At 57.2% G+C, this 11,263-nt stretch overlaps 1 protein-coding gene across 1 annotated transcript in view; it reads right to left on the bottom strand.

Moving 5' to 3' along the window:
* Positions 1-1,584: 1,584 nt before the first annotated feature.
* SERAC1 (serine active site containing 1) overlaps positions 1,585-11,263 on the bottom strand; it is a 34,943-nt gene continuing 25,264 nt past the window's right edge. The window contains exons 11-17 of the mRNA XM_056126059.1: positions 11,024-11,174; positions 8,341-8,482; positions 6,844-6,938; positions 6,095-6,192; positions 5,058-5,240; positions 3,797-3,940; positions 1,585-2,500 (exon numbers count right to left, since the gene is read on the bottom strand). Coding sequence (XP_055982034.1) covers positions 2,364-2,500; positions 3,797-3,940; positions 5,058-5,240; positions 6,095-6,192; positions 6,844-6,938; positions 8,341-8,482; positions 11,024-11,174 — 950 coding nt within the window. The 3' untranslated portion in view covers positions 1,585-2,363. The remainder of the gene's footprint in view (positions 2,501-3,796; positions 3,941-5,057; positions 5,241-6,094; positions 6,193-6,843; positions 6,939-8,340; positions 8,483-11,023; positions 11,175-11,263) is intronic.

Here is an 11,263-nt window from a genome sequence, read left to right as displayed (position 1 = left end):
GTGGGAGAAAGACCCTGTTGCAAAGGGCACCACTCATGGCCTCCGGTCCTGTCTCATCTTTCTATGTGACATTTAATTCACACCCTGAGGTAAGAGGGGTCTCAGTATTCCTGAGTTTTGGGGTTCCAAGGTAAACCTTGGGCAAGCTTAGGAGACATGTGATGAGGTAAATGGGTAACAAGGATCATAAAAATTTTCAGTTTACTTTCTTCTTGAACAAAATCATTGAAAGCTTTTTCACATGGAGTTATAGGGAGCTTCATTTGAATTTTTTTTTCAGAAACGATATTTAAGACTTGAAATAGAATCATTTTATTGATGTTCTGAGTTTAAAGCTATTTCAAATACATTTCACATTTTGTGTTCTTCAGGGGATGATTCTTTTCAAAATATGGACTTAAACCTCACAAAACTGTGGGCAAGAAAGTGTCCCTCATCTCCGACTCATGGAATAAACAGAAACGTGAGGGTGAGAGCTGTCTGTGGCTGAGCACTCTGGCCCTGGTCCCCACACCGGATTTTCCAAGCCCGTCTGGAATGGCGACAGTGAGACTTTGAGGGCTGGGGTCCGATTCCATGACTGTCCAGCAACTCTTGTTTCAACAGGTTGAGCTGTTCAGGAAAACCCTGAACTAAGGAAGGAAGAAAATGATCTAGAAGGACAGTGCTCAGTGCCGAGGACAAAGACAGGCTCCCTGTGGCATCTCGCAGGGAGGCGAGAACAGTTCCGTCACCTGTGGGGTCGCTCACTGGGAAACCATCAGATGAGACAGGAGCGAACCAAGGTCAAAGGCCGGCGCCGGCTCCAGGCCAGGACTAGCCCACGCGAATGTCAGTGCTCAGAATGGCAAAGAAACGTCCACAGCAGCACTGCCAGCTCCAAAGACTTCAAAGGTAGAAGGAACGTCCACTAACGGGATGCACTCAGGATGGGATACAGTCGGCCATACGCAGGAATGTGGTACCTATCCGGGCCATGTCACTGTGACCCCAGGAACATCAGGCCGAGAGAAAGCAGCGGGACGGGGTCCCCACTGCCAGTTCACGCACAGGAAATGCTGCTACGGGCCCATCCTGAGAGAAAGGAGGGCAGTGTCTGCCGAGGGCATGTGACTCGTGGGTCAACAGTGCTAAGGAAACGCTGGCAGGATTCCCCAGCTCTCCCATCCTCACTAGCACCTTTGAGGTTTGGGATCGAAGCAAAAGGACATACAGTGAAAGGCCCTCGAGGAACCTCCTTTCTCTGGAATGGCTCTTCCCTCCCCAGTGTTCTGTGTTCTAAGGAAACAACCTGAATGTCGAGGGCCTGATGTATAGAAATTATTTAGCTCAAGAGAATCTGGGAATCATTTTGTTGTTTTTGTTTTTGGCTAAACCCGGCGGGGCTCTGGGCTTACTCCTGGCTCTGTGTTCTGGCGACACGTGGTGCTGGGTGTTGACCCAGCCTTGCCCAGGTGCAAGGCAAGTGTTCTACCCACTGTACTATCACTCTACTCCTGAGAATCTTGGTACTATTATGTCTTTACACACACACACACACGTGCGTACACACATACACACACACACACACACACACACACACACACACACGACAACTGAGTAGTTTTACCCCCGATCAATCATGGGTTAGCTACTTTCTCTTTTACGGGGACAAAATCCCACATATAGGTAGCTACCATCTAGAATTTCTCTAGGGTAGAATGATTTTTAAGAAGAAACATTTGTTCATGGCATTATGAAAATAAAGTGACAAGACAATGAGCCCTGGGGAGCACAGTCTAACATGACCACGCGACAGTTTCCATTTCAGTTCCCGGAAGTCCACAGCACGTGGAAACTGGCAACAAAGCCCGACTCCTCTGTGCCAGCTCCTGCTCGGTCCGGTGAGGTTCTCTCCAAATGGCATCTGGGGGCAAAGTGGGGGAGATGGGAGCGGTGTGTGTGTGGGGGGCGAGGCTTCCCGAGAACCCAGGCAAACTCCCAACACCACTAGGCCCACGTTGAAATTCTTGGAAATCCAAGATGGCAGTGTGGGCTTCTTATTTTTTTGGAGGGGAAGAGGTGGGCAGAGGGACACACCTGGCAATGCTTAGGGATCACTCCTGGCAGTGCTCAGGGGATGCTGGGGATTGAACCCAGGTTGGCTGGGGGCAAGGTAAGTGCTCTCCCCGCTGCCCTCTTGCCCCAACCCCAGGCTTCTTTCTGTGTCTGTACTTTTCGGAACAAAAGCCCACGGCCCTAGGCCCGCGGCCCACTCCAGATGCGCGGGGTCCCGACCATCCGCACGGCAGCTGAGCGCCAGAAAGAATGAAAACACCAGGTTCCCCACACCGTATGTGCTCATGAGGGAAGGAGGGCGGCCGTCAGTTTTCCAGGTCTTTGGCTAAAGTCTCTCGGATGAACTGTAAGGTGCGCTGGTATAAAAAAGCATCCTTCTTCTTTGGCTTACAGATGTCCAAGTGGTTCACATCCACCGAAATGAGGTCTCCGATGCCTAGATCTGAGGGAAGCAGAATCACACCCTTAAAACCCCGTGAGAACACAGACTTCCCTGCCCCGCCCCGCCCAGGCCCTGCGTGGTCAGGGGAAGCTTCTAGATGGAGACTCAGTGGTCCTGTGGGACTCGACTGAGAGGCAGTGACGTGTGACCAGCTCAACATGTGGTGTGCATGTGAGAATGGCTTCTCTGTTGGCCCTAGGAATGGTCCATACTCTCTGATTTGGGGGGCCACACCTGGTAGTGCTCAAGGCTCACTCCTGGCGGGCTCAGTGGATCATATGGGGTGCTGGGGACGGAGAATGGGTCAGCAAGACAAGCGCCCTCCCCACTGTCTCATCACTGTGTGCTTCTCAAAAGTCTACGTGTGTCCACCACTTCCTGCCTCACCGGGAAACCTGCCCACATGTGGTCCCTTCCAAACCTTCCCCAACGGCCAATCCCGGCCACGTTTGCCCATGCCCTTTCCTAGCACTTAGACGAACATCACTGTGGTGAGAAGCCAGGACCTGTCCTCCACCCTGTCATGGCATCAGGGGGAGACAGAGTGGTGCCTGAGGGCTTGGGGGAGTGGGGGTGACGGTCCAGTCCCTGGACGGGAGGACACCAGCAAGACCAACTAGGCTAGGGGCTGTCCCAGGGCAGTGGGCCCAGCCTCCTGTGGGCACCTCTGCCCACTACCCTCCCCACTCGGTGCTTGGCTACTGCCGGGCCGCCCACCTCAGGCTGCCAACCACAGCAGAGCCTCTTCCGGTGCCCCTTCAGTTCTGCTCTTGGTTCCACTTTCTGTTCTGCTTCAATTCCTAGGTGGATTTTGTTTTGTTTCTGTGATTGTTCAGTGTGGGGGGGCAGCTGGGACACTCCCGGGGGTGCTCGGGAGACCAAATTCTGTGCTGGGATCAAACCAGGGCGGCTGTGTGCAAGACAAGCACTTTGCCGACAGACGTATCTTTGGGCCCAGGGCTTTCTACTCTGTTTTATTGCACTCAGGGATCACTCCTGGCGGTGCTCGAGAGACCATGTATGATGCCGGGGATCGAATCCGGGTCAGTGGCGTGCAAGACAAGCGCCCTCCCCGCTGTCCTATGGTCCTCCTGGGAATGACGGCCCTCCTGACGCTTGCCTCTGGGTGAGTGACTCCTGCACATCCCACACAGGGACGTGGGTCCCCACACCCGTGCTGGCAGAGAAGCGCCCACCAGAGGCTCCTGGGTGTGATGGAGCTGAATGCCAGAGCCCCCGCCTGACATGGAGACACAGACCAGTTCCGGGGGCCACCGGGCAGGGCTGAGCGCTCACCTGCCGACTCGGCGGGCACCACATGCAGCTTGATCATGCTCCCGATGTAGGTGGGCAGCGTCTCCACGAAATTCAGCACCTGGAAGTTCTGGCCTTTCGCAAACTCCAGGAAATCCTCCTGCAGAATTTTCAGTTCAGGAGAATCTGGACGAGGACAGAGGGCACAGCTGGGACGGGGCGATCAGAGCCGCGGCCCAGGGGTGCTGAGCAGAGGGGTCGCTTCCTGCTCAAGGCGGGGACTCCAAACCCCCTTCTCGGGACCACTCTGCCCGCGGGACGGGGGAGGGGGGGCAAATGGGCAGGGCAGGGAGCAGACAGAGGCACGCAAAGAACCTTCTAGTAGGATCCTTAGGAAGTCCTACAGCTTCCGCAACAATAACGGGTGAGCGGACCCCAAAAGCTCGACAGCAAAAAAAAATGGAAACTCGACAGAAGCTTTAGGAGCTCCAGGCAAGTAACTGCATAAAGCAGAGCAGAGAGACGCTATGGGCAGAAAGAAGGCGGCGGCTTCCCACGGGAGCGGTGGGTGCCAACTTAGCAGCAGCTGCCAGCAGACAGAAACGCTTGTGGCAACGGGCATCACTGTGGGTGTGCAAGAGCCTCTGGGCATGTATGCATGTGTACATGTGTTTGTGTGCATACGTGTGCACAGGGTTCAGACCTAAGGGGGGGAGAGAGAGAGAGAGAGAGAGAGAGAGAGTGTGTGTGTGCGCGCGTGCGCACAGGGGTCAGACCCAGGGAGTGTGTGTGTGTGTGTGTGTGTGTGTATGGTGCTCAGACCCAGGGAGTGTGTGTGTGTGTGTGTGTGTGTGTGTGTGTGTGTGTGGTGCTCAGACCCAGGGAGTGTGTGTGTGTGTGTGTGTGGTGTGTGTGTGTATGGTGCTCAGACCCAGGGAGTGTATGTGTGTGTGTGTGTGTGTGTGTGTGTGTGTGTGTGGTGCTCAGACCCAGGGAGTGTGTGTGTGTGTGTGTGCACGCGCGCGAGCATGTGTGCATGGTGCTCAGACCCAGGGAGTGTGTGTGTGTGTGTGTGTGTGTGTGTGTGTGCGCGCGCACAGGACCCAGACCCAGGGAAGCAGCCGTCTGCTGGCGGCTTGGAGTAACAGAGCAGACACGTCAGGAGTGGCTGCCTGTGGAGAGCACGGCAGAGCAGCCCGAGGGCCGTCCCAGAGGATTCCCAGCCCACACTGAGCAACGGTCCCGAGAGCGGACGTGGGCACTGGACAGCCCAGGGCGGAGAGGACGGCCGGGGAGGCAGGACCTTTGCTGAGCTCCTTGACCTCCAGGGAGGGGAAGAGCAGGTAGCGGACGTTGACCGAGTACTCGGCCAGGTGGGAGCCGCGGTGGGGCACGCTGTAGAAGATGACCCCGCGCGTGTTGCTGGCCAGCCGGCTCATCTCGGGCTTCTTAGAGGCCTCCAGCAGCATCTTCTTGACAAGAAGACCTGGCCGGGGGAGGGAGGGGGAGAGAAAGGACCGCAAAGGAAGCTATTTTCTTGGGCATCGATGTTCAAGAGAGGGGGGCAGAATGAGGGTTCCAGGACAGGCAGTGCGTTCTTGGAAGCAGCCGAGTGAGTGAGCCCTGAGACCCTGCTTGGGAGACCACCCGCAGGGAAGATTCTAGAGGCTCGGCTGTGGGCTGCTCCATCGCAGAGACCAGTTCCTGGGGCCCCGGGGTGGGGAGACGGCCACAAGGCTGCAGGCCCTGCCCAGCCACACCCTCAGGCTCACCTGCCAGGACCCCCACACCCCTCCCGATGGGGGCATTGTCCCAGATGCTGGTCCCTGAGGCTGGTCCAGCAGTGCCAGTGGGCCAGGAGGACACAGGGCGCCCACGGTTACCTAGCCAGGCCTCAGGCTTGGGGAGCTGCTATCACCCTGCACCTCAGCAGAGCCAGCTGGGAGTGGGGGGCCAGGGAGGGGGGGTGGGATTCTGAAAGCTGCATTGGCTGGTTCCCAACCCCCCAAGAGCAGGTCAGATTCTGGCACTGTTGGGGTCTCCCCTGCCGGGAAACACGGGCAGCCTGGAGGGAAAGGCCTTTCCGACTCCGGCTCATCCCCAAACGCCGGGGAGGGGAAAGGGCCCTCGCTAGGGAGAGGGGACGGCCCGTGAGTGCCCAGCTAGGAGGATGACTGGCCCAGCAGGCCTGTGAGTCCCTTGTTGGCCTTGGCCATGCTGGGGACCTCGGGGCCAGTGCTGGAGAGGCGCTGCACGCCTGAGGTGCAGGGATGGAAACTGAGGCAGGCGTGTCCCCGCTGCAGCCTCGGGGCACTCCCTCTGGGAGAGAGACAGACTCACCCCCCATGCTGTGGGACACCCAGATCACGGGCCGCTCCCCTACGCCGGCGGCTCGGAGCTTCTGCAGCAGTTCGTTGCTCCTGAATGCAATGGACTTCCTGGGCGGGAAGAGCACAGGGCCGGGATGGTGGGGGTTGGGGGGCTGCCCCACGCATGCCGGGAGAGCCCCCGTCACAGCAGCGCTGCTCACCTGTGCTTGCCTGGCTATTTCGAGACCCTGGCAAGCTCGGGGGCCAGGGAGAGAGCACAGCGGGGAGGGCGCTTGCCTTGCATACAAGGGGCCCAGGTTCGATCCCTGGCATCCCAGAGGGTACCCTGAGCAGGCAGGAGAAAGTCCTGAGCACAGCGTGGTGTAGCCGAAAAACTAACTCAAGAGAGCCACTGACTGACAGCTCTCGGCGACAGCAGCTGGCTTTCCGATGGAACGGGGGTTTCAAAGCTCTAGGTTGTCCCACTTGCTGTCAGGAGCAGCCGGGGGCCCGGGGCATGCCCAGCTGCGCTCAAGGGGCTGAGAGAGGCCGAGACCTCCTTAAGCTGCAGGCCCAGCCTCCCCCGCTCATGCCGCTGAGGGGATGGCAGGTCCCGGGGACAGGCAGCAGGATGCCTCGCCCTGCCCAGTGCCCACTGGGCTGGGGTTCCTCTAGGGGGAAGGGGCGAGGCTTGGGGAGGTTTCCTCAAGAAGTCCTGCCTGCGCATCCAGAGATCCCCCCCGCCGCCCCACCCGTGAGAAGGCCCCCCGCCCCTGTTACCTTTCCATCGGGCACCGTGCCCGCCAGTCGCTCAGGCTGGTGTCGTACTCCACAGAGATGATGCGGAGCGCGGGGCAGTCTCTCGCGAGCCACGACTGGGTGGGGGCGGGAGAGAGCAGGCGTGAGCCTCCCCTGAGACCACCCCAGGAGCACCTGAGCTCTCTCCGTTTTGGGGAGCCGAGGGTACTCGTGACGTCAGGCCAGCAGGTGGGGGAAGGCGTTCTCCCTGTTGACCTCCTGGCTCTATGTAGGTGGGTTTTGTTGGGGGCATCGCCTGGCGTTGCTCGGGGTGGGGGGTGTGCCCTGCCAGGCATCGCTCTAGCCCTCAGAGCTCTGACAGCCTCGGCCGTCACCTGCTACAGCCCAGAGCAAGTCCTGCTCAGGGGTCTAAAAGCAAATGGGCTTATCGGGGGGTTCTCTTGGGTGCTCCTCCTGCACTCTGCAGACGGGTACATGCATGCAAGTGTGGAATGTGCCACTCTGGCCATAGGCTTTGGGGTGGAGGTGGGGATCTCATTGGGGCCTCGTGAGTACGTTGCCACTGTTTTTTTTTTTTTTTTTTTTTTTGCTTTTTGGGTCACACCCGGAGATGCTCAGGGGTTACTCCTGGCTTTGCACTCAGAAATTACTCCTAGCAATGCTTGGGGGACCCTATGGGATGCTGGGAGTCGCCCTACCCACTGTGCTATCACTCCAGTCCCTGCGCCAACACTTTGAGTGCCCCTGCACTGCCTGGCTTGGGAAGGGAGCGAATAGCTTCTTCTCGGGAGAAGGAAGGAGTTGGAGGCAGGCCAGAGCACAAGGCCAAGCTGTCCTACAGACCCCCGGTGACCGTCACCCCTCCTCAGCATCCCAGAGACCACGTCACAGTCAGCCTGGGCTGCCGAACCTCTGGACACACTCAGTTTCCACCGAGTCTTAGGTACATTCCAGCCAGTGAATTCATGCTAGAGTTCAGACTCTCCGGAGGAAATGACATTGAGAAAACCCAGCGCAGGATTACTTCTTTAGCGTCTTTCTGAGGGCCGGAGAGATACTACAGGGTTAAGGTGCTTGCCCGGCACGCGGCTCACCTGGGTCTGATCCCCGGCACCCTGTGCGGTCTCCCTGAGCTCCCCCAGGAGTGACCCCTGAGTGCTGAGCCAGAAGGAAGCCCTGAGCACTGCCAGGGGTGGCCCAAAAGCCAAAAACCAGGAAAAACAAAAAACCCAAAGCCTGTTTTTATGATGATTCCGCAGAGAACCGTTCCTCCACTGTGTTAAGTTTTATCTGCTGAATTCTGCCTGCAGTGGAATGACCTATCCCCGAGCCAGGACCTTCCCTCAAGGGAACAATCTCTGAGCTGCTCTGTCCCCCCACCAGAAGAGACACTACACAGGGTGACGAGTCCCACACTGTCCAGTCCCTGGACAGAGACCACAGGGCCAACGGGATCCCGGGGCCGGGGCCGGGGCCCAGAGCCGGGCAGGCGGGAAGGCGGGAAGGGTCGGTCCATACCTTGGGCCAACACGTCGTGTAGCCAGCCTCATCCTCGGAAAGAGCCTCCGTCAGACTCTGCTCGGTGTCCTGCTGGCGCCAGGTTTTGAAGGCTGCTCCCATAAGGCCATGAATAAAAAGGACATCTGCTTTAATGGGCTGACTGGGGGAGAGAGTTTTAAAAAAAGAAGCAGAATAAAGGCATTATTGCTCGGGTCCGAATGCACGCAGTGGGCTGGGGGCTGCTTGGCGGGCCTATCAGACACAAAGTCACACTGAGGGCGGCCCCTGGTGGCTGAGGCAGCTGCGAGGACACTCAGCGTGCTCCCCGCTCCCGTGTTCCCCGTCCTCCCCACTCCGTGCTCCCCTGTTCAGCCCCTCCCCCGGTCCTATGCTCCCCATTCCCATGCTCGCCCACTCCCGTGCTCCCCCATCTGGTGCTCCCCACTGCTGTGCTCCCACTCCTGCTCTCAGGGGCCCAAGCCTCATCCAACCCAGAGACTGGACTATACCAGGTGACAGTCATGGACAGGGGCCCCATAAGGATACACCACAGAGCAACACGTTTACAGGGTCCAGTACCAAAGCTCCAGGGTCGTTTCAAAATCAGTGTGTATGACTGACATTCACAAACGCATTGAGGAAACAGTGAATCAGAAATAGGTCAGATGGCATTGCGGCGGAGTGGGGGGCAACCAGTGTTTCTCAGGGGTCACTCCTGCAGGGCTCCGAGGACCGTAGGGGATGGCAGGGAATGAAGCGGGGTGAGCCGCGGGCAAGGAAAACACCATCTCTGTGCTAGCTCTTTAGCTCATGACATTTAAAAATAATATACTGACTGGAGTGATAGCACAGCGGTAGGGCGTTTGCCTTGTACACGGCCAACCCGACCGACCCGGGTTTGATTCCTCTGCCCCTCTCAGAGAGCCCGGTAAGCTACCGAGAGTATCACGCCTGCATGGCAAAGCCTGGCAAGCTCCCTGTGACGTATATCAATGTGCCAAACACAGTAACAACAAGTCTCACAATGGAGACGTTACTGGGTCTGCTCAAGCAAATCGATGAACAACGGGAGGACAGGACCGGACAGGACAGAACAGGACAGGACAGTGATACTGTTTACATGTGACATTCTATTTCTGGGTCATACCTGGAAGCACTCAGGGCTTACTCCCAGGTCTGCGCTCAGGGATTGGGGACCAGATGGGTGCCAGGGATCAAACCTAGGTCGGCTACGTGCATAGAGCTCCCCTCCCCTGCTGTACTATCGCTCCAGCCACAGGACGTGGCATTTTACAAAAGTAATTATAGTAAATTACCCACAAGGTATTTATAGCATAGGTATGATTTATACTGCTAACTAAAAAGTATATAATGTCACTTTACTTACAAACTGGAATTAGCAAGGGAACCCACTGTTGAAATTTTTGCTTACTTTCTCAAATTTTATTTTAAAGCACTTGACAGAATAAATTCAAGAAATACATAACGTTTGTTTCCATTTCCTTCCTAGGCGTATTGTGCCAGCATGGAAACAGTGAGCCACAGGGAAGAGCAGGAGCTGGCTGGGCTTTTCACAACTAAGGATCTGCCTCTGACAAGAGAGACCAAAGTGGGGCTGGAGCAACAGCACAGCAGGGAGAGCGTCTGCCTTGCATGCGGCCGACCCAGGTTTTTATTTATTTATTTATTTTTTGGGCTTTTTTGGGGGTCACACCCAGCAATGCACAGGAGTTACTCCTGGTTCATACACTCAGGAATCACTCCTGGCGGTGCTTGGGGGACCATATGGGATGCTGGAAATCGAACCTGGGTCGGCTGTGCGCAAGGCAAACGCCCTACCTGCTGTGCTACTGCTCCAGCCCCCTGACCCAGGTTTGATCCCCAACATTCCATATGGTCCCCTGAGTACTGCCAGGAGTAAACCCTGAGCATCGCTGGGTGTGACCCCAACAATTAAAAAAAAAAAGAGAGAAACGAAAGTACAAAAGGCTGTGGGAACTTTTAATCTAAATTAAAAGTCTGCCTGGCAATGGAAACCACCTTTTTCGTGAAGGTATAAAGCAACCTACTGAACAGCAGAAGGCATCTGCAGATCATAAATCCCAAAGGTTCTGGACATATAAAGAACTACCAGAATGTGACAACAAATCAGATTTGAAAACGTGCAGATCAAACACATTTTTTTCCTAAGGAAGCCACACAAATGGCCACCAGGCACATGGGGGGAAGAGTGTCATCACTCTTATCAGGGAACTGCAAATCCACAGGGCCATGTGGTATCACACCCCCCTGGGGGTGAAGGGAAGGAAGCCCCTCCCACGGGCCATCTGGAAGGTTCCTTCAGAGACTGAGGCCGGGGCTGGGGCAGCCGAGGCTTTGCGTGGTGGGGGAAGGGGCGCCCGGGTTCCACCCTGGGCCCGGCATGTCCCCAACCCCACGAGAATGGGAACTCGGTAGGACCCAGCAAGACCGCTTCTGGAAGTTTCATCCAGAGAATCTGAAAAAACGGATTGGAAATGAGAGTGGCACTGCCCCGTTCACTGGATTCACTGGAGGCCGGAGCTAGAGAGACCGCCTCTGCCCACTGACCATGGGCGGAGAAGGGGACGGCCTATGACCAGGCTGCTGTCCCGCGCGCTGAGGGGGCATCTGGGCTCTCCACCCCCGCCTGCAGCCTGGCAATGCCCCAAGCCGCCCTCACCTGGTCCGGAACTGGGGGTGCAGCACGTAGACCCCGTCCGGGTACTTCTCCTGCACGCTGTCCCGGTCGAGGTTAGCCAGGGCCCGGGCCGCGTGCGAGACGTCGATGATGTGGCGAGACTTCATGGCCTCGGCCATGAGGGAGACCCAGCCTGGAGGGAGGACACGCCGAGCACAGCCCAGGTCAGTGGGAGAGCAACCCGGGAGGGCGCCCCCAGCCCCTGCCCGGAGAAGCCCCCAT

Source organism: Sorex fumeus, unplaced genomic scaffold (genome assembly GCF_029834395.1).
Source record: "Sorex fumeus unplaced genomic scaffold, SorFum_2.1 ptg000061l, whole genome shotgun sequence".
NCBI lineage: Eukaryota > Metazoa > Chordata > Mammalia > Eulipotyphla > Soricidae > Sorex > Sorex fumeus.
This window is presented reverse-complemented; position numbering and strand designations above follow the sequence as displayed.